General features: G+C 39.0%; 1 protein-coding gene across 4 annotated transcripts in view; it reads left to right on the forward strand.

Moving 5' to 3' along the window:
- pde4d (phosphodiesterase 4D) overlaps positions 1 to 24030 on the forward strand; it is a 180918-nt gene that overhangs the window by 124574 nt on the left and 32314 nt on the right. Inside the window, exon 1 of one of the 4 annotated variants that reach the window (XM_023958363.1) lies at positions 4367 to 5341. The exons of the other annotated variants lie outside the window; for them this stretch is intronic. Coding sequence (XP_023814131.1) covers positions 5253 to 5341 — 89 coding nt within the window. The 5' untranslated portion in view covers positions 4367 to 5252. Of the gene's footprint in view, positions 1 to 4366; positions 5342 to 24030 lie in introns of those variants that run through there. 4 annotated transcript variants of the gene reach the window in all.

Consider the following 24030-nt stretch of genomic DNA (forward strand, 5'->3'; position numbering starts at 1 on the left):
AAGTGGAGCCAGCAGAAGTTAGAGACTCAAAGACGGAGAGGAAATTGCCAAGGGTCACGCAACCTTCTGCAAGTCCATCAACCTCAGAGTATATCTCACCTGTGTGCAGGGTGCTGCAAGGCAAACGGTGTTCCAGCTCCTCCATGCAACCCTGTTAGCGGCTGCGAGGTTGTTGGGTCAGTGGTTAGGGGTTTGCTGAACACCCTCCCACATTAGCCTCATGTTTAATAATCGACATTAGCTACTGCATGATTTCGGCAAGCCAGTTAACATGTGGGCAACCTCTTATTGTTGCTATGGAAACAAAAAGTGTAATAAATAAAAAACATTTTTAACTTTACATTAAAATGCTGAAAAAAACTTTAAATTAAACAAGGGAAATTTAAAGTGTAAAGAAATACAGCATTGCAGATCACTATGGCATGAGCTATTATATAATATAGTCAATGCACAATGGAATTTTATAAAGTATTAATGTGAATCCACATCCTTGGCCTTTGCTGTCTTCCAATTGGGCTTTTGCTAGATGTCAGTGTTAATTTCAGCATCATCACCTGAATAAGGTTAAAGCTCCGTTTTCTCTAACGACATAATGGGATAAGCAGAGGAGAACTGATTGTACCAAATGCATCTGAGTGCATTCTCATCAGATGGTGCTACAGTGAAGATTGCCTCTAGTAATGGATCTCTGTTATTTCAGCACTTAACCATTTTTTACCTGCTGTTGGTAAAAGGCATCATGAAGCTCTAAGTAGATATGATTATTTAAAAAAAAAGGTTGATTCAACCATTGCCCTCAGCCATGGGATGTCAGATGCATCCAGAATAAGCCTATTGAAAATACAATTTTTAAAAAAAAATTACAAATGGGGCTTTTTTTGTTGCTTTTTTTGTGGTAAGGTGTGAAAACAATATGTTTTAAAGTAATTTTAAAACGCTCTAAACTTGGCAGACAAAGACTTCTTTATTATTGTTTTGTACGATGGCCCTGAAGTTTAAATCACACTAACAAATCACTCAATACAAAAAATATTAAACCTCACACAACAATTTAAAAATGGTAACTGGTAATGGCGAATACTTGTATAGCGCTTTCCTACTTTCCTTGAAGGCCCAAAACACTTTACAGTCAGGACCTCAGATCGTGTCCTTCGTGTACTTTGAATTAACCTTTATTTCTTTTTTATTTTGTTTCATGTTTAAATTGTGATTTTGATTTCTAAAATCTAATGTTGTTATTATTATTTATTTTGCTTTTTTAATTGTCGTTGTCGTCTTTTAACGTATTTTTGACCCGGCATTGAGTGATTTGTTAGTGTGATTTGCACTTAAGGGCCACCGTATCTTTGATACTCTTAAATATTTAGCATCACACACCATTCCTGTGTTTTTTATGATAATTTTAGCCAAGCGGTATCAAATGTACCTATTACATCCTTATATGGCTTTACTGGCCTTTGCACTGTCAATTTGTCCTTGAGCAAAAGATTTAAACTAATTTTGGCCCCAATATATTTTGAGTTCAACCAAAGAAAAGCACTTTGGAGCTATCAAAGAAATGTTTTATAAAACAAGAAAAAAATGAGAACATGTCTTATTGTGTAAAAGCACTTTGAGTGACCAAGTGGACCACTGTTATAAAGGTAAAGTCTGTTTACCATTTATAAGGTTGTAAAAACACCAGAAAGCCTAGTAGAGCAGGAACGATATTAAAAAGTCATGAAGCCTCATAACATTTCTGTACAGTGCAAATGTTCTACACCCTTGACAGCACTTGCTGTGTTTTGATGTCACGCATCTTTTCCAATATAGTACCCACACTCTGCCATTTATTCTGTCTCTAAAAACCAATGAGTCAAAATAAAAAAAAGCTCTTCACTTCCTCAAGTGAGTCTTCTTTTTTTTTCTTTGTCCACTTAAAATTTTCTCACATTCTACAGAATGGCCCTTGATGCCTTCGTGTCCCCATTAGACGTGGGAATCTAATTACAAATATCTGATTTGAAGGGGGAATAAGTTAACCTTTGCTAAAATGCCACGGCATAACCATCTGCGAATGGCAAGGAGGAGGACTGGGCTTGAGGCATTTCCACAGCGACACATAAAGAGTGACAGACAGGCGGCCTACCTCAAGGAAACAATGAGCAAATGTGTTCCCGCCCCTCAAGAGATTGTTCCCTATTTAAATGTAAAACATGTTCGACTTTTATATTAATGCTTCCACAGCAGCAAATGTGTTTGTTGTGATGTCATAAATTCTCCTTTTAATTTGCTACGGTGCAGCAGTTCTGCTTTGCAAGTACGCATGAATGAACAGAGCAGAATTTATCAAAATTTTTGTTACTACACTCAAACCACATTTGAGTGTAACTAGTTTAACAGCTGTAGAATTTGATGTTTTGTGAACCTCTGGAGCTGATGCTGTCATGCAGGTCCAGGTCAGTTTTACAATAAAATCACAGAGGCTGCAGAATCTGTGATCTTAGGACAATTGATCTGCAGAAAAATAAAGAAAAGTACTCTCTTAAATGTCAGAACACATAAAATCAATAAGTATTTCTTCCGCTGTGTGATCCAAACCTCCTCCCTCTGGTGCTCTGAAACATAGAAAGACCACTAATGTAATGAAAAAAGGCCTCCTGACTTGTATATGATGTGATGCTTCATAGAGGGAGAATCCAATGTCTTGCTTACAAGCGGGGATCACCGATGATGCCGCTCTAATGTTGTTTTAGTACTTTATAGCTGCAGCATGTTATTGTGTTAGCTGCATTGGACACACAATGTGGCTTCAAGAATTCTGCGGCCCTGCATTTCCTTTATTGTTCATAAATTTTATCTTGTTCGGTCACTACTACACTTTTGTGTTTTTGTCTAAAGATAGTGCATGTCCCTGCAATTACCTAAGTATACCTTCTTTCTCCTTTTCCTGCCCTCTGTATCACCAGGCAATGCATTCACCCTCACTTTTTTTTTTTTACTGCCTCCTTTAGTTTTTTTATTTTTCATATTTGCTTGATGACTTCTGACAGCTCAGCAGTGTTAATTGGAACACGCAACAACAGCTCTTAAAGCCGGGACTTCGATTACGCAATGCAGCAGTGATGTACACAGATGCATCTTGGGAGATACTGTTATTAGTATTCTGACCCCAGTTTGTGTTTATATGAAAAGTGTCTGAAACAATCTAATTCAAGAGGCAGATGGATGTTGAATGTTCTCCTGTGTGTGCTCTTAATAAATAACAGGTGTTTTTCTGGCTGCTTTCTGCTTTAACCTTTAAAGACTCATTCACCCCCTGTTGCTAGCGGAGCTGTTAAATCTGCCCCTCAGCACTATTAAATTGCCCCCATCATCCCAAAGAGTTGCATTTCTGCCTCCCTTTTTCCCCCCTCACTAACAACGTCCTTTAGATCGAGAAAAGCCTCCACCCAGGTGGGTGTTGCAGAAAGTGTGGGCTTACAGAGGCTGAGAGTTGGTTTGACTTTTGGCAGGAGTTGAGAAGCTGCTGACGTGTGTGTTGGGCAGGATGTGTTTAGGAAGCAGTTCTGAATCCTGTTTTTGAGACCGCAGTAACTAGAGCTGTGGCTTATAATGCAAAACATACACAGAGAGAACCGCAGTTTGCGAAGTCCAGCTCATTCAGTCCGACCTCAGTCATAAAAATGTCTAAAGTGATACGTGTATTTAAAGTTTGTGCTTCATATTTACTGCTGACATTGACATAAAATATGAGACATGGTCTGAGTTCCATCTCTGGTTACTTGTGTCCTTAGAGGTAAAAGACACTTAGTGACATTACCTTTGTTCTTTATTTAAAGTGTTTTCATTTGCTAGTTTAAAAGAAAAGAATGCATAACTCTTTAGGCGGGGTAATGTCATCCTGTGAAACAGGTTTCTTGTAACCAGAAGCTTTCATTGTCAAACACTGAGCTTTACATGCATATACATGTACAAGAGAAGCAAAGATGGCCTTATGTTTGTGTGTGTGTGGGGTTTGGATGTTTTTGCTCAGTAGAAGTAATGCAGACAGTAGAAACAGACGGGTTTCTGTTTGAAGAAACAAAAACATAACCTGACATAGCAACAGCAGCACATGTTGTCATGACGAAGGCAGGTACTGCAACAGGCAAATACCGGATTCAAGGGCAAAATAAAACGTACGGGTAATTTACGGGGACACGACGCTGTCAACACCTCTGCTTTATTCCTGTAAATGGCACCTTTGTTTATGTCGATGTATATATTCTTAGAAAATGGTGCCTGTGCATACCTGTTGCTTGGAATGAACACTTAAGAGGATCAATAGATTTAGCCGACTGAGTACGGCAGGCACACCTAGAACAAAGTCAGGACATCCCACTGCCTGGATGGAGGGAGGGGGAGAAAGAGGATAGGCTGCCATACTCTGAGCAGGGACGAAAGTGAAGAGACGCTTTGCTATTATTTTTCCGGATAGCTATTCGCTTTTTTTCCCCCCCTCCGTCAAAGACTGGAAAAGGGCAGGAGAAAGAGGAAGACGCAAAATAAGAGAGACAGAGGGGGTAGAGCTGGGAAGGATGAAAACAAACCTGTGAGGGTGTGAGTGACTCTGTGCGTAACATGCTCTGTCATGCTGGGGTGACTGCCGCTGTCCCTCCAACCGCCGTCGCTGCTTGTCAGGAAGAGGAATGTTTACCAGAGGAATGAGTCCCTGAGCCGGTTCACCATGTGGATGTGGGACAGTAATTTCCAAACCTTCGCTGGAAGAATCCCACGGAAAAAAGAGCAGTGGCCAGAGAGCTTAGCTGGTCCTGCCAGATGGCTGCATGTGTGCTCACATTGCTGATGCTCTCTGTCAGAAACTGTCTTCACAGTAGGCTTATGTCTAGTTGCTCTCTCTGCCAGTTCTGAAAGTTTTTTTTAGCCACCAAGTGTGTTAGAATTTTTATTATCCTTCTGGAACTCATTGGATTTTATTGGGGATTATAGAGTTTTTTTTATTTTTTTTTTAAGTTTGCCTTGTTAGAACCAAAACTTTACATTTTTTTTTCTTCTAAGGAATCTTTTTGATCAAACAAGTGAAGGACTGGTCTGAATGTATGGAACACAGAAGTGGACTTTTACCTTTTACCGTACAATGGAACAATATATTTTTCATCGGAGCTACAGATACAACAAGTGGATATCTGCAGATAGACTTCTAAATAGATAAGGGGCTCACAGTGTAAAAAGCCAACAGGACAGGGGATCATTCCTGACACAGCTTTGTTATGAAGCCTGGACAATACCTGGATGTACCCAGCGAAAGGTCCATAATGCACCTCAGCCATTTTCCCTTCAGAAGGCACTCCTGGATATGGTGAGTGTTAGCTTTAGGAATGAAATAAAGACAAGAGACACTTGGTTTAAATTTTTTTTTTGTGTTTTTCTTTGGTTAATTTACTGTTAAAATTTCAAAGAAGTATGTCCTCACTTTACCTAGAAATATCCCTGGAAGAAAAATGAATTCAGAAGTCTTTGTTGCTTTAAATGTATGAAAAGAGGTCCCGTATGGAAAACCCAACCCTTCACAATTACTTTCTTTTTCCAGTTCAGATGTATTCAAGGAAATTTGTTGTTAAATGGGCCAGACGTTTCCTGTCATTTTCTCCCACACTAAATGCAATCAGTTGATCCATAAACTTGAGGTCAGGTTAGAAATCCAAGCCAAGCACACAGAGGTGTTGTGATGCCGAAACTGCTGTTGAAAGCTGTAAAAAAAAAAGAAAAAAGGATAATCTATAAACCGCTGCTGCTGGATTTTTGCTGTTGTACATAATCAGCGGGTGAGTGATGTAGCTCTGTCTGGCAAGCAGCTTTGTTAAAAAGTGCAGCCTGTGACGTCGCTGGAGCAAGCTCTTTGAATACTAGCAATAGTTTTTCCATGAGTTCAGATTTACATGAGTTTGGGTGGTGTCGCGTTATTGTCGTATACAAAAAGACTGTGTGTACATTAAAACTGTGTCATTGGCATTTTGGATGATGACAACAATAAGAGTAGTGTTCTACCAGGCACACATACATTTAGTTTTCGTTGCAACCCGTTGTTTTTTTATTATTTTTTCTTTGTTTTTGTCTTTATTATCACTAAATTAATTTTATGTCTGCACTATTTTGTGATACATTACATTAATAAATATCAGTGCTACGTCTTTGTATACAAGAATCAAGACGGCCCTTTAACTTTTACACAGGATTTTTATTTAATAACTGTTATCAATAGTATAAATATTAAAAAAGAAACCTGAGGAATCCCTTTTTAACTCTGGTTTTATAAAAAAAATCACAAAATGAAGTTTGAAGATGCATTCATTTCCTAACAAAAAAAAGCCAAAATAAAGATATGCAGGCATTAACTTCAATACATTTTCATTACAACCATTTTGACTGACAAAATGAGTATACTTTACATAATGGAAAGTTAACTTAGATTTTCTGTTTGCATAAATAACTTTCTTTCTGTTTCATCTTGAAAGGGGGTGGGCAGAAGAAACCTTATATAATCAAACCCCTGTCCAGTCATATCCCCAAAAGGTTGCCACTTACAGTTTATAATTTTTGAGTAGATTGTGCACAATTTTTTGATATACTCACACTTTACATTACAACAAGCATTTGGGCAACATATACATACACACGCAACCATATAGACACAAACATAAAGATACAAATACTCTTCACGTCCTCATGTTACCTGTACGTTCACACACACACACACCTAAACAAAAACACTTCTTAGTGATCAACAAGTCTACGAGCTCATATATTGTAAAATTATAAGTTCTTTGTATTGTTTTTTTTTACCATGTAATTATTACATTTTAAGCCCTGTGCCCGGCCTGTTCCATACTTTTACTCCACACAGCGACACAAATTCATGTAGTTCTCACCATCGGAATTTTAAAGCATTTCCTCAATATATAAGTTCCTACTAGTGCAATAAACAGTTTTTCAATATTGGAAGGGATTTCATTATTGCTGGCATTTCACATAAGTTGTGGTGTTTAAAATCTTCCAAAGTTGCAATATGTAAGGATTCTTGACTGAAAAAGTAATTTATTTGTGTGTTCAAGATAACCCACCTCATGAATAGTTCGAATGGCTCGTTTTTGAAGTATAAAAAGAGAATGCAGTGAAGTTTTATAATTATTGCCCCAAATTTCTACACAGTAAGTAATGTATGGAAGAACTAAAGCACAATATAATAAATATCTAGAATTATAAGATTATGTAGATTTGTTGATAAGTAAAAAACCTGTGGATACTTTTATATCTTTTTTAAAGTAAGTGTAGCTTAAAGTTTTCATATTTATACTTGTAGTGTACGATATTTTATGACCTTTAATAGCTCTGCCCCCCCATTATATACCCTCTAAGTAAGTTGGGACACCCCATCTCTGTCTTCTGTAGTGGTGAAGTAAAAAAGAAGGGCATCAAAGTAAAATTAGGATTTACATAAATTGCAGTAAAATACACAAAGTAGAGCTTTAAAACGGGTAACTCTGGTAATTTATGCTCTTTTTTTGTTCATATGATGCATGTGACCAAGAATGATACGTATGACGCAAATAAAAAAATTGCCCTTTCAGTTGGTAGGCAAAATAAGAGGAAAGATAAACTATTCTAGAATACCTCATTATTTTATCGTTTCTCATCTATTGTCTTCATCAGTCTTTTCTTGTGGCTGCAATTCCCCGAAAAAGGATTCAATTTAAAAAAAAAATCTTGTTAGATGTAATTCATAGCCTGCTGGTATGTGTTCAGTTGTTGAATTGGATGGCTGCAGCAAATCCAGTTACACTGTCACAACAACAGTTCAGGGTTGTCATAGCTGTCAGACAGAGCAATCTGAAAAAGCAGGATCAGCCCGTCACACTTTATTGAAACCTCAGGCAGGGCTTTTGTCTTTCTTCAGACAGCAAATCGTTTCCCCATGTGACTGATTTAGCCTGGGTGTTTTTGTGTAGCTGGGTCTTTAGGTACAAGGATGGCTGGTTTAATCTTCCTTAAACAAAACATAGCATTCATAAAACAGCAATTTCAAGAAGAAACTGCTAATCTTGCTAATAATTACATAGTCCAAAAATAGAGCATCTTTTAATGTGAATTATATGAACTGAAAAGAAAATTGCAATTGTGAACTTCAGAGTCACGTCAGGGTTCATTGAGGAACATTGGATAATTTATTTCTCTCAGCAAGTCTATAAAGCCTGTTGATTATTTTGCTCTATAATTTCTGATTTTGAAACTTTGAGCCTATTACTTTGCACCATTCAAATCTAAAAACTTGAAATGCTCCAGATGTACAGCACAGAAATCATTATTATCATACAGTGTTGTGACATATATAGAATATATAAAAACAATGAAATAAAAACCATAAATAAAAGTTAACAAAAAGCAAAATTAAAAATTAAATAAAAATAGTAATTTTATTTAAATATAATTTAAAATCCTGTAGTGTTAAAAATAAAGGCAAAAAGATAATTGTTGATAAAAATTATTTAGCTATAAAACCAACTGCTTCTTAACTTTTGCTGCTGTAATAATATTTATTTTAATCCACTAAGGTAAAAAAAAAAGTCATTTTATAATATGTGTCCAATCCAAATAGAATTCAGGAATAGAATAGAATAAATTTATTTGTAACTTTTAGCATTAGGACCAGGTTGAAGTATTTCGCTTGTCAGTAGGTAGCTGAGACTCAGTTATGTCCTAGATTTTTGTTTTGGGAGTTGCCTCCAGCTTTGCAATGAATAAACTGAGATGTATGATTATGTAAACTTCATTAAACACTAACCAGAATAGAGATGAAAAATATGTGTAGTAATCCAATTAAGTGAATCCAGTGCCTCAGAGGCCAGGGAAAGGGAATAGACAGGGGTATATTTAGAACAAAGGCTTTAAATGATTTGCTGCATGGCTTTCTTCTGTTATTGTCGTGTTCTAAAAGTTAGAGCGCTTAAAAAAAAATCATTTTTTTTCTGCTGGTTAATGTTAATGTGAGATATTACAAAGCTTAAAGGGTGAATCGCAGCTATTGTAAATATGTCTCAACTCTTTTTCAGGTGAAAACGTATTCCTACACACCCCTTCAAAAAAAGTGTTTGCAAAAAGAACAGACTACAAAGGAAGGGGTAGAAGAAACTTCTCTTTCTGTCATTATTACTTCCTATCCAAAATGACAATAGCTGTTGTTTTTTTAGTGTTAGTTGTGTGTATAAATCCTATTTAAAAGGACAACTTCAATAATGTTTTAATTATTGCCTTTTTCCACATAAATTGACACTCTAAACAAAAGTCTGACTTTTAAGGATTATTGCATGAATTCTCAGAATTCTATGCATACATATTAAAACTTTTTTTTTCATTTTTAATAATACACTTTACACTCATCTTATTTATTATGTATAAATCAAGGGCAGCAGTAATAATTTAAAAGCAGCTTTGCTTCGGTATGGAAAATCAAGAGTAGTTCTTGAAGTCGTAAGCATCTAGATTTCTGCATCCCTTTGCCCTACCTCTGAGAAGAGCCAAGAGGTGAGTTGGGATTACTCCTTCCCTACGTTCCCATTCTCCTCTTTTCTTACAGTTGAAAACCGAGTTGCGTTTTGACTATAAAATATGTGCTAACCCATTTTAGGGGGAAAAAAGGTCACTGTTTTTACTGCTCTTTACTTTGAGTTCTGTTTCTCTATACACTGTGTAAGGAGTTCTTAAAACGCACTTTTAGGAGACGGCAAAGACTTGCTGTCAGCTTTAGGGAGTCCCGACTATCCGTCACTGCTGTCCCAGAGAGCCACCAGAGCCCCTGTGTGTGTGTGTGTGTGTGTGTGCAAAAGGCAGATCTGCTTCTCCCATCCGCCATCAATATTTGTCAGCCAGCTGGTGTGGTTTGGATGTATTCAGCTTCATTACAGGTGCTCATCTGTTGCACCCCTCCTTTTGTAAAAAGGCCACACAGTCTAACACTTTGTATTTTCTTCACACCGTGTCTAACATTTTGTCTTCTCATACAAATGCTACTGCTGTAGGAGCCTGCAGGATGAATGAATTCATTGATACCTACACCAGGTGTGACAGCACTTTGCGGTGGAAATCAGAGCTTCCTGTAATTAAAAGACACAACAGATTATGGTATGGCAAAAAAAACTGTGAAACTGTGTTTTTTTTAATGTTTCAACGCAGATTTGGACAGAAGTTTTGCAACTTTTGAAACTAAATCTTGTTTCACATCAGTGTTCTTTGGTAGGCTTTGTTTAGCATTGTATGCCAAAAATTGGCATCCAAAGCTTGCGTTTTAGAGCTTAACAGAGAGTTTTGGTGTTGTTTATTTGAAAGGCAACATTTTAGATAAATGTATGGAAGGTAGAGGCTGAGCAGCACACCTTCCCCAAAAGGAAGGATTAAAGAATTTATTACAGCTTCAGCTGATGTCAAGCACAGAGCGGGCATATTAAGAAGCTGGGGAGAACTCTTTTCCAACTGTCCACATTCAGCATTGCTTCATAATCTCCCCAGTTCCTATCATTTACTGACACAATCCGCTCATGTGTTGCATGAAACATGGCAGATGAAACTCAGAATAGAGAAACCTCTACAAGCTGTGATCCTACTACTCATTGCAGCATTGCAAACCTACTAGCAATCTGGCAAACAAGAACAAGCAAACACACTGTAGTGTTAGGAAACACATTAATATTCTTGTAATCTACACTCACTGGCCGCTTTGTTAGGTACACCTTGCTAGTACCGGAATAAACCTCTTTTGCCTTCAGAACTGCCTTAATCTTTTGTGGCACACATTCAACAAGGTACTGGATCCTGCTGGAAGTAGTCATCAGAATATGGTACACAGTGGTCATAAAGTGATGGACATGGTCAGCAACATGGTCTGTGGCATGATAACCATGCTCAACTGGTATTAAGGGGCCCCAAAGTATGCTAAAAAAAATATCCCCCACGCCATTATACAAACACCAGCCTGAACCATTGATACAAAGCAGGATGGATCCATGCTTTCATGTTGTTGATGCTAAATTTGACCCTACCATGTGAATGTTGCAACAGAAATGGAGACCAGACAATTTTTTTCCCCCCAGTCTTCTCTTGTCCGATTTTGGTGAGCCTGTGTGAATTGTAGTCTCAGTTTCCTGTTCTTAGCTGATAGGAGTGACACCCGCTGTGGTCTTCTGCTGGTGTAGCTCATCTGCCTCAATGTTGGATGTGTTGTGCGTGCAGAGATGCTCTTCTGCAAACCTTGTTTGTAACCAGTGGTTATATGAGTTCCTGTTTATCAGCTGGAACCAGTTTGGCCATTCTCCTTTGACCTCTGGCATTAACAAGGCATTTCCACCCACAGAACCGCAGCTCACTAGATGTTTTCTTTTTTTGAGACCATTCTCTGTAAACCCTAGAGATGTTTGTGGGTGAAAATCACAGTAGATCAGCAGTTTCTGAAACACTCCGATCAGCCTATCTGACACCAACAATTCAGAGTCACTTCAATCCCCTTTCTTCCCCATTCTAATGCTGGGTTTGAACTGCAGCAGATCCTCTTGACCATGTCTACATGCCTAAATGCATTGAGCTTCTGCCATTTGATTGGCTGATTAGACATTTGTGTGAATGAGTATTTGGACAGGTGTGCCTAATAAAGTGGCTAGTGAGTGTAAATTTATATTTTATGTCCCAATTAAATTAAATAGCTTTTTTCAGACTGTGGCAAGCATAGTTAATATCAACATCTCCGTTGTGATAAAATGTTGATTGTGCATTTATTTTGGTAATTCTTTTTAATAGAAAACAATATTGTGGTATTTTGGTTATTCAACCTTGTTTTGCAATGATTATAATTTAAAAATTGAATCAGAGTGATGCACAGACACGGTTGTCCCTACCCTGTAGTATCACATTTTCCATTGTTATGGCTGCGTAAGACTACTTGCGTAACTTTCTCAGACGCATGAAAACAATAGCGACATGACAGTTCCTTGCTATGATTCTTATTTATTTCAGATAACCATTTTTTGTTTAAATTTGAACTTTCCAAACTTTGCATTACCACTCACACTGCAGCTGCTGCATGCGCCCATTCAGTCTTGTGCTCATCTGCAGGACAGAGGCAAGAAGATGGACAGATCAATAAAAATACAAGGTGGCAGCCAGATTTATTGGAAGCAAGAGGATAGCCGCAGGTGCTTCTCTGAGATCTCATAAATCAAAAGTCAAATGCTACTTTTATGAAGTAGTCACAGCCTGCTTGTGCAAGTAATTGCTTGTTTGTGTGAGTAAGGTATGTAGTTTCATTTTAACATTAAATTTAGTTTGGAATTGGACATTTACCAGTAACCCAAACCTTCCAGGGAATTTTCTGAGGAATACATTTTTTCAGTAACTGACATGTTTTACGTGACCAGCAGAAGACTCCACAGTGTGTTAAGATATACCAAGATGCAGTTAAAGTTGGGATTTTGAAAAAATAAATCTATGAACGAATACATTAAATTGACTTATTTTTCTTATTTTCAACCTTAGATTTTGCAAAGTACCTGTTTTTAACTATTTGATTGGAAATTGACTTCAAATAAAGTTTTATGCAGCTGATGTTTTGGAAAGCATTTTCTGATAGAACAAAGCAGCTCTGAGAGGGAGTGTAAAATTCTTCCACCGCAGCCAAAAAACAAACAGATGTAATGAGACAAAAAGATGGGGAGAGCTGTGTTTCCAGGCAAACAGGGAAGAGGCCTAACCCTGGGGTTTTCATTAAAATAAACTTTGCCAGAAGGGTTTATGCGTCACTGCTCACTCCTCTTAATGTGAGTTTGGGGGGTGGGGACTTTTGTTAGAAGCCACAACTTTAACTCTAGCGGCTAACCCCTGTTCTTTTTTAGTGTTGATTTACCGAAACATATCGACCTCTCAAAGAATTTCTCACTGGTTCTGATGAGCTCATGCTCGCTCAGCTGTTTTTTTGTTCTGCTACGTCCCCAATGATCTGTGTTACAGACGCAGGACACAGAGCATCTCAAATGTAATGGGAATTACCCATTAGTATCAGAAACAACATGCTAATGATGTTGTTCGTCCCATGAGGAAAATGATTTTGACAGTGATACTGATTAGGATTGCCATGATGACGGCAGCGGGTATGATGAGGTAAAGAGAGACTGGAACAACTTAGACTGGATGAGGGACTTCCCTTGACATGCACATGTGTGCACACACTTCTTGGATTTGAATACAATTCTTGCTTGAGGATATGAGGAAACTTAAGAATTAATAAAAAATAAGTTATTAGTTTGTGTTTTATAAATGATACTTGGACAAGTTGGAATAATTTTTCTTTTACTTTATTTTCCAAATTTTGATGATGCATTGTGCTTTCCATACCCAGTGTTTAGTCTGCATATTTTACCTTCCTTTGCATGAACTGTCACATTAGGTTTACTTTCGTATGCTGCTTCATGAGTAGAAACGCCTACCCACACTACCTCAGCTGTTACTCTCTGCATCCATCCGGTAAGACAGGGTTTCCTGCTGCTCTGCAAAAAAAAAATAAAAAAATTCAATCTCAACAGGAATGAACCGTGTATTTTAATGATTATCTACCTCATTTGGCACAAATGGTTAAAAATAAATCTTCCTTCAGCAGAGATTTTTCAAACTCATACTGTTTTCCTTCTTGTCTTTCTTAACGCTGTAATTTAGTTTATTCATTTTAATTCAGGAATGCAAATGTGGATGGGCGTCTAAAAGTTAAGCTGTGATGACTAATTATTGAGGCTTTTTTCCTTCCTGAAAGCAGACTTAAAATTAAACTAAGTGACATTGATTGAAGTTGGAAGAAACTTGGTATTTTAAGATTAAATGGTTTGATGTCTGATACAGTAACATGTACTTATCACTTTATATTTTATTGTTGACTCCCTAAGGCCTATCTGTAGTGGCTTTATTTCCCATCCTTCCTTCTGTTCTGACTCCTAATTTTCCTCATTCGCCACGCTTCCATGGTCACATTATGCTGCCACTAAATCCTGCGTACCTTAGCTAATGATGTTTCTGATGTTCTGGGTTTATTTATATTTCTTGGTGTTATTTTTTTTCCGTCAAATTCTCTGCTGTTCTGTCTCTTCTAGTTTTTGTTGGAGACATCAGGGTTGTTTGCAGGAGCCTGAATGAAAGCCAAAGAGTGTTTGAAATCTTGAAGCCTCATAACTAATCCTACTGCTCGGCTTGTCTGTCAAAAAAAAAATTCCAAAATGAAAGTGCATTTAGATGAATCGTCAACTTAATTGATAGTATAAAGAGCGTATTTGCTTCCATGAAAACTGCAGTTTAATACATTTAAAGCTCCAATAAGCCTGTTGGCTGCTCATTAGAGCTATTGACTGTATGCTACGTTCATACTGAGCACATACTGCACATTAAAGAACGCGCTGAACACTTGATCTTGAACGTGCTTTCATCATATTGTGTTCACACTGAACTGTCTCTACCCGATACTACCTCATTTATTTTCAATTGAAAGAGGCATGTTGTGAAATGTCCAAGCGGTGGTAGCTTTGCCTGGAAAAAGGTATCCGCGCCGGGCTGTGTCGGCTTCAGGCCAGCAACAGCCAAGGCTTTCTCACACAACTCCGGGTGATGCAGCTTCAATGCTCCCGCCGCGTCTTTTAACTTGCTGCTCTCGCTATTTACCTTGTTCTTCCCCTCTGTCATTTTTGCTTGACTGTGTAGTCTTCTTCGTCCGTCCGTGACAGCCAATCTTGCAACGAGTGTCCCCTATCGACCCTCCGAAGAATTTACTCGGTTGATTAATAAGACATTTTACAGGGTCTTCAAACGTAAATAAAAGGTCGAAACTTGATGAAGACGCATCAAAAATAAATCACGGGACTAAATATCGCGATATATCACCATATCGATATTTTGGCACACCCCTAGTGCAAATCTCGCGAATCTTGCTCCAGGCTTTTTCTTTCACAGTTCTATTCCAATTTATTAAAGAATTGGTGTCATATTATTTCGGCCGGGCACAAACCACCAATTATTAATTCTCTTTTATGATCAATTTTCAAACTGTTGGCACTTCTGTGAATTAAAAAGGACGTGACCCATGTGTCACTACCATTTTGAATCCCCGATTCGTCAAAGTTCAACTGGTTCAAGTGTCAACACGTTTAACGGCCACATGTTTTGTATGTAGAGCCCAAAAACAGTGGTAGAAACCTGCATAGCTGACAAAAATGGCCACTAAATTGACTTCATTTCACTGGAACCGGAAGTAAGCCGGTGACGTCAGACTCACTTGGTCCATTTATTTAATGCTACATTCACACCGGCCTTGGAAACACGTGTTCAAACAACCCAATAAAGAATATATGTAAACGCAGGTTTTCAATTTTTTTTCAATTTATTTGTTTGAAGGATAAGCCCCTTGAGATGTGTCATCTCGTTTTCAAGGGGGTCCTCAAACGCAGGTACAGTATATGCGCATTTCAGGTGTCAGTGTTCAAAGCTCTTGTGTTCTCGTCTCGCTATTGTCATGGTTTCAGTTTGTTGTGTCTTGTTTTTCGTTTTAGTTCTTGTCCTGTCCTGTTTGGTTCTGTTTCCTGTTTTATTTTGAAAGGTTTCCTGTCTTGTCTTGTTTCTTGAGTTTTACTTCCTTTTGTCCCCATCTGCCCTGATTGTGTTCACCTGTGTCTTGTCTGCCCTGTCTGTTTATAAGTTCTGTCTCTGCCTTCCTCCTGTGCTGGTCCATTAACTTCTGGTCGTGTGTTTAACGTCTTCATGTGTCTTCGTCCGTTCATGCCATGTTTCATGCCCCGCCACAGTGAGTTTTTGTTTTGTCATCCTGCTCTGCAGCGCTTTTTGTTATAATTAAACCCCTTGCCCTTGAACCTGTTTGCCTCCCGTCTCTGCGCCTGGGTCCTACCGGCTCTCGAGCCTCCCGCACATGACAGAATGGACCAGCCAATCTTTCTGGACCCAGCGGAGCGGGACATGCTTTTTCTTGAGGCCTACTGCCAGGAAGCGGAAAGGACTAGGACCTTTTGGACCTTTGATCAGGCTCGAGAGCCGGTAGGACCCAGGCGCAGAGACGGGAGGCAAACGGGTTCAAGGGCAAGGGGTTTAATTATAACAAAAAGCGCTGCAGAGCAGGATGACAAAACAAAAACTCACTGTGGCGGGGCATGAAACATGGCATGAACGGACGAAGACACATGAAGACGTTAAACACACGACCAGAAGTTAATGGACCAGCACAGGAGGAAGGCAGAGACAGAACTTATAAACAGACAGGGCAGACAAGACACAGGTGAACACAATCAGGGCAGATGGGGACAAAAGGAAGTAAAACTCAAGAAACAAGACAAGACAGGAAACCTTTCAAAATAAAACAGGAAACAGAACCAAACAGGACAGGACAAGAACTAAAACGAAAAACAAGACACAACAAACTGAAACCATGACAATAGCGAGACGAGAACACAAGAGCTTTGAACACTGACACCTGAAATGCGCATATACTGTACCTGCGTTTGAGGACCCCCTTGAAAACGAGATGACACATCTCAAGGGGCTTATCCTTCAAACAAATAAATTGAAAAAAAATTGAAAACCTGCGTTTACATATATTCTTTATTGGGTTGTTTGAACACGTGTTTCCAAGGCCGGTGTGAATGTAGCATTAAATAAATGGACCAAGTGAGTCTGACGTCACCGGCTTACTTCCGGTTCCAGTGAAATGAAGTCAATTTAGTGGCCATTTTTGTGGCCATGTAATAAGAACATTGCCTTGTTGGAGCCAGACGTCAGTAAGGGGGAGTGATTGGTCCAAGTTGGCCTGAGTCATCATTTCTAGGCCAGCCACTCTCTCACTTATCCGGATTGAGCTTGTTAGAAGAGCACATCCCTACATTTGAAAGCGGGCTCAAGAGAATCTGTCAAATGTTCTGAATGTTGGACGTGAAACTTCATACTTTCATTGGCCAGTTCATTACTTGAATTACTGGCTCTACTGAAAAAATATTTTTTTAAATAGTATTGTCATAAACATGTTAGGACAGTTGGTATAGCAAGAGTGGTTACTCTGACATAATTACAATTAGACTTCTCAATAGAAGTCTATGGGGTTTTGGCTTCTTGGATCCAGCGGGTACTCATTCCAGTTCTCATATACTGTCAATGATGAGAACAGACACTGTAAATACTACCGGTGCTATATTTGGACTTTGGAAGTCATGCCCTCCAAAGGGCTTAGTCATCTTTTCATTGTCCTTCATAGGTTTGTCTGAAGCCCCACCCCCTTTTACCCATGTACTTTTAAAATGCTTTTGTTAAAGTATTTTTTAATAAATACATTTTTTAACCTATAAGTGCTAACCATTTGCAGAAAAAAATGCTGAATAGCACATTCACCAAAATGTTAAAAAAATGTATGTATTTATAAAAAGCATCTCTTGCCTTACGATGATAAAGTATTTACACTACATCAATCATTAAACTCAAAGCAGGTTTTATAAATTGATTCTGAGTGTGCTCTGTTTAACTTTGCATGGTCCTCCTTGGCAGCTACTGTGACGCAAGTGTTCCCAGGGTTTGCTTGGAGTTTTAGGTCTAATCTGGATTACCTGATGAAGGAGGCATCCTTAGCTCACAGCGGCAGGGCATTCCTTTCGCACGTAAATATGCGTCTATATGCAGCTTTCACACCCTTGACCGCCCAATGATGTCATAGGGGTTTTAATGAGAGATTAGTGTGACATCACTGGGAATGCTTCCAACTTAAACCTATTAACCTCACCATTTGCTCGATGTGCACTTGAGCGGTTTGTGTCTGTGTGATTTGTTAAAGCCTCCTGAGCAAATTGTTTGTCTGTCTGCATCCTTCTGACTGTTCTTCGCTGTATTACTGCGTCCTTAGACTGTCTGGTTGTAAGACACAATCATGGGTGTGGTGTCATCAACAATGTTGTTGAATTAACAACAGATCAAAACCAATATCAAGATAGCATCGTTCTGTTTCTAACCCTTAACTCACGGTTGCATCAAACAGAACACAGCACAAATGACGACTTGTCGTATTTCAGGCAGATACTCGCTGCAGTGTTTTACAGGTAACTACCCTGGGGCGGTTCAGTCAATTAACTCACCTGCTCAGCGTCCTATTTAAGCCCAGGTGCGCAGCTGTTCATTCTCTTTCTCACCTTCAGCGCTCATTCTTTGCCCCTCCCTCCTCCCCGGCTTCCATCTGTGGGCTCCGTAAAGGGGGGTTCTGTTACCCGAAAGTATTATGGAAATTTCTCATCGAATTGAACGGAGCCTTATGCCAAACGAAAAGTTGTGAATGCCAACTTAAAGAATGTGGAAAATTAAGTATGTCAAATAAATATTTCTTACTGCAAGAGTTGTCTGACTGAAATAGTTAAAAGACTGTGTAATTTCTAAAAGTTTTCAGAAAATATTGAGTTTTAAATGAGAAAAAGAAATATCATTCAGAAATACCTCTGGGCCAACATTACATCAACTTCCTTTGGTGTTGTTTTAAGGTAATGAAACCAACAATTGAAATTAAAGAGTAGTGGTAATATCCCAACTTGACGTATTTTGTGAATTTGTGACAGGGGGAAATCAGAAACATTGCTTTCAATGAAAAATCTATGTAAACAGGTGTTTGAGCATCTACGCTTAAAACTCTGTCATTGATACACAAGTTTGTAGCACCTTTTTCATCCGCTGAACATGCATCAAACCATGTTGAACTTTGATCAATCAGGGACTTTGATTTGGTAGTAAGGTATGGATGGCGTCTTTTTTAATTTACTGAAGTGCAATTTCAAGGAGAAATTAATCATTTCAGTTTTTGCCAGCAAGAATTGTATGACACCAAGTATTTCATATATCGGAATAAAGCTGTCATTGAAAATCCTGGAGCAAGATTCAATGCTTCGACCTTTTGCACCACCTATAGGTGGTGGACATGCTCCAGTATCCCATAGCGACAGTCATGTGTGAACAATTCCTTTACTAAATGCACAGTGTGAACGTAGCATCCAGAAAGCTACTTCCCAGCACTTTGTGACGTACTGTATTGCTTTTCATGGTCTTAGTACTTAGGATCATATGGGGAGCCCACATCGTCATCAATACTGCATGAATCGGATGCTGTGTTCATACTATTGATTGTTGAGCTCAATCTCTTCTGAGATAATTTACAGCTGACTGTCAGTTGGATTAAAGAATCACTCATAGGAAGCAGGGATTTTCAATCCTTTTTGTTGTCATATTTATATCCACAAGAGTATTTGCCAGATTGGTTTCTATCGTGCGTTTGTCTCTGAGGTCTGTGACTCTAACACAGGCTTCTTCCAGCTGGTTGCAGTGGATGATTCTCACATTCAACCTGTCCAGCATCACTTCAGCTTCAACACATCACGACGCCCTCTCTCTTCTCACTGGCGCACTCCGCTGTCAGTGTATGCAGCAAAATGTGCTTGCACTCAGAAAACGCACCGCATAAGTAAGTGCTTTTGCTGGTCCCATGTACGGTGGTTACCCTTCTCCACTGTTGTCCTTTCATAGTAGTGAGCTTTTATATTCTCCTTTGCACTCTGGTGAGCCTGTGAGACAAACAGCTCAAATCCTCTCCAGCCTGTGAGTCAGCTTGATGTATAAATAGAGCTCAGGTAAGTCATGCACGACTGCTGCAGCATTGAGCGGCTGCTAGTAATGAATATCTTACTCAAAAACTAGTGACCCATCATAAAGATCTGTATTAAATGAATCTTCCAAAAAAATTATGAAGATTGAATAACTTTACTTTTTCTGTTTCTGTCCATGACCATGTCATTCTCAATCTCTCATAACCAAATCTGCCGTCATGTCCTTAGCAACTGAGGACCGATTGGTTGTGAGGACCTACCTGTCCCTTTTGAATTCTGCCAAGTTGCCATGGCGACCACATCATAAACATGAACCTAGCAGGGGACTGTGAAGGCAGGCAAGAAGCATGAGTCTAGTTGTGGCAGAGGAATTGTTCATTGGCACACAAAACAGCTGCGCTCGTTGAAGCAAGACTGGCTAATAGCTGTAGCCCTTTACGCAAATACAGTGCCGTATGAATCTCAATTACCTTTCTATTATTGCCTCCTAATAACATTACCTTTCACTGATTTACTTACCTGAAAACAACTATGCAGTCATGCTGATAATTAGGTTTAAAGCAGAGGCAGCGGACATGCAGTTGCCAGAGCCCTCATCTGCAGCAGTACCATGACTTATTTGTTGTCTTCACACCTTTTGTAATAGAATTCTGGATGCCTGCATGCATGTGCTATGCTGGTGAACAAGCAGCTGGAGCACTGTGCTTTGTAACAAAAAGCTATGTTCCTTTATGAATTAATGCATATTTTATGCCTCAGGAAGGAGACAGTGTGAGCAACACAAGACGCAATAACTACTTCTGTTCACTTTTTGAAGCCATGTTTAAAAGATAACCAAACGGCAGCTTGGTTTCAATCCCATTACAGTTGCTAACCATGCAAATAGACATGCTACAAGGAGACCAAAACACTTCTTCAGCGAGTTATTCTGATTTAACATCAATTTTAGCGGAAAAGGAATTGCATTTTTAATGTGCTTAAATAGACATGAATCCCTAAACAATTGCAAACACTTGTTCAGAAGGTGGAAAAAGGTTAACACTTTGGAATTTTACGTGGATGCTGATTTAATGACGGGCAACACTACCAAGATGTGTTTCATAATCTTATTCAAGCTTATGGACAGTGTTCATTTTAAAAAAATGACCTCATTAAGTAAAGCTGATGTTTCCTTTCGTCTGTAAATATGCGGCAAATGTGTTCATTTTTGCATGAACACATATCAGATCCAGCGGTTTTGCTTTTGTGCAGCTGCGAGCCTCCAGGGCTCTCTGAGTGACGACAGTCGCCTGGCGCACCGTCTCAGCACGTCACTAGGACCAATGGTGTGTGGCCAAACCAGCAGCTGGGCAAACGTTGGTCTGTGATGTTTGTGATGCTCTGCATGATAAATAGGAGTCCTTTTGTTTGTCGTCTGTTTTATTTTAAAACATGTTATTTATTCACATATTTTGGTGTGCACCCTTTTGTTGTAAGCGCTCCAACAGCTTTTGGGTGTGCATGGTTGGCTGATGTGTCATTGCATCTGTAATTCTGACAGCATCCCTGTCATCCCAGGAGCTGTCGTTACATGCTGGCTGCTTCTGTCAGAGGGGAGCAGAAACCTCAACTCCAAAGTGATTTGCCGCTCTTTGTGTATGCGCTGAAAAACACCACCAATAGCTGAAGATTTCCCACAGGGTGGACTGCCCCCTGCTGGCTGTTGATATCTGAACAAGCGGATTTTCATCAGTTCAGAAAGCAGCCTTGCCCACAAACTGTAGATGTGTCTCTTGGATAAGCTATTTTTTTTTATCCCATCATTATTGTTTACTTCATTAATGAGCTGTAAAATGGGATTTTACAATGCAACGTGTGTAGAATATTTTACTACCTTTGCTGACCCCTAGTGGTCAGTAATGCATAGTACAGGTTTGGGGGCTGGAACAGTTCTTTTGTTTCAAACAGTACATGAGTATTTTGTGAATTGATGTACAAGTGTACGACAGAACATTGTATTGTCTCCAGTTTCCTTTTTAAAATCAAATAATTTAAAAATAAAAACCTTAAAATGACTATTTCTACTAGATTTGCATTAAGTCTTAATGTGATTAGGGTTGTACTTTTTAAACAGTTTTAAACTTTTATTGAATATTTAAAATGCTTTGAGTACCTTTCTTTAATTGGTTTAAATACTTTTATTACTAAATAGTTCAGATTTAACAATTTGCTTTGAAACTCTTATTTTTTTGATAACCCTCGTTTCTCATTATGTGAGGAAACTAAAAAACAAATAAGTAAAGCAGCTTTTTGATGAAATTGAGGAATCTGTTTTCTCACCTTCTTTCCTTATCAATAGTAATCAACCCTGATTCATTAACAATATATCGTGTCAAATAGAAGTACACTAGAGGTACATAAAAATGTTAAAACACTACATATGAAATGAACATTACATTTAATGTTTGAAGCAAACACAGCTTTTTAACCTGGATATAATATTTAACCATTTTTACGCTGGAATTCATAGAAAAATTGTATTCCATCTCCCTCTAGTGCTTATTTGTAGAACTGATCAGACTTAAGTCTCTTTTCATTTTAACCCTTTATGCCCTCCTAGACACTTTAATATTGGGAGTTGGGTCATCTAGACCCACTAGACAATGCGCTGAACCTTTTTTCTTCAATGATTTGTGAACCTCACTGGTGTCCATGGATTACATGAAATCTTTCCACCTTTATCCACCTTTGATAGCTTTAGATACCAAGATAGCACAAGGCTCTGACCCTATGGTGACAGTATTTTAGGAAACACATAGTTTTGGGACACTAAAGCATGTCTGACACTCATTTCACTAACTGGATCAACACATTTACAGAAGAAGCATCGTACTCGTCTGAACTCCTCATCTCAGGCAGACCACAGAGAACAGTTATTAACTGAAAGCAATCACCTCACTAAAAAATGCTCCCAATTTATGCTAAACTCAATCCGTGTCATGAAACCAATGTTGTTTTTTTCCACCGGCGTGCCGTCTGTCTGCTTTTAAACAAGTACATTTCAGTCAATACAGACTCTCTGCTGGTGTTTGAGAGAAGCTCAGTTAGTTTGCTTTACCCTCGCACTTTGCTCCTCCCTCATTTGCATCTCTCTTCATGTTTCTCCATCATTTTTTCTTCTAAAGTCACACCCATTTGGAGCTGTTCTCCGTCTCCCCCCCCCCCCCCCCCCACAAACGCGTCCCTCCTCTCCACTTCAGCTTTTATGAGATTCGTTTCTCCATCCATTCACCTCCTTCCTCTGTGACAAGACCTCAGAGTGTCTATAACTGCTCATAAACAATGAGTTTGCCTGTGAACTCAGATTATCAGTCTCTGGAAAGGATAGCACGCTACCGCCACGCCTGCTCCAACGGCTCACCCTACGCTACGAACAAGCCCATCGACATTAAACCGCGGGTCAGGAGAGGGTATGGTTCTTCTGTCAGTGAACAGAGTTCATCTGGTGTTGTTCCGTATCCTTGTTCTGTCTGGAAGGCTTGTCCGATGAATTCCACAAATGTCTTCTTATAATATATGACTGACCTCCAGGCCTCGCATGCATGGTCAATGTAAACCAGTTAGAGAAGTTAAAACAGGCATTTTGTAAAAATCTAAAAGGAAACTCCTGTTTTTCTTTGCATTTGTGTACCTTGATTATGTAATCTGCATGAGTCTAGATTTATGGATTTGTATGACTTGTATTAATGTGTGTGAGTGTTCCTTCTTATCAGGACATAAACTGATAAATAGGTGCATCCAGATAGAGAAAACAGAACTGGAGCTGTGCTCACATATGAGCGTTGTGTAAACTGCCGTTGCTTGGTGGCTGGTCTTGTTGTTAGATTCTTGTCATTTTGCTGTTTGGTCGGCTGGACTGTTGTCGTGCAAAGTGTGTGTACGTGCAAAGTTGTGTGCATTTGCTTTCTATTAGGAAAAGCTCTCCTCCTGGTGTTTCATAAAATACAGCTAAGAGCAAAGTAAATGCCCTGTAAGCAGCTCCATCAAGTCGCTGTCCGAAAGCGTGGAGGGCTGCGTGAGCCAGCTTCTTTCACTAACAAGCAGAGGGCATGCCAGTCATCAGAGCACTCTCTGTCCATTAGGGTTCAAAATGAACATTTTTAAGCCTTGTTAAGCCCATTTTTGCTTTGCATTTACAGAGTTACACGTATTCCACTGCTTTTAAATGCTCCTTCATCTGATGCACGAATCTGTCTTTTTGTGTTACTAAAATGTCTGAGGGGCTGTGTTAATTGTTGTAGGTTCTTGTATGCCTGCATCCACTGTGTGTGTATGTGTGTGTGAAATATACCTATATAGAAAG

Source organism: Oryzias latipes, chromosome 9 (genome assembly GCF_002234675.1).
Source record: "Oryzias latipes chromosome 9, ASM223467v1".
Classification (NCBI taxonomy): Eukaryota; Metazoa; Chordata; class Actinopteri; order Beloniformes; family Adrianichthyidae; genus Oryzias; species Oryzias latipes.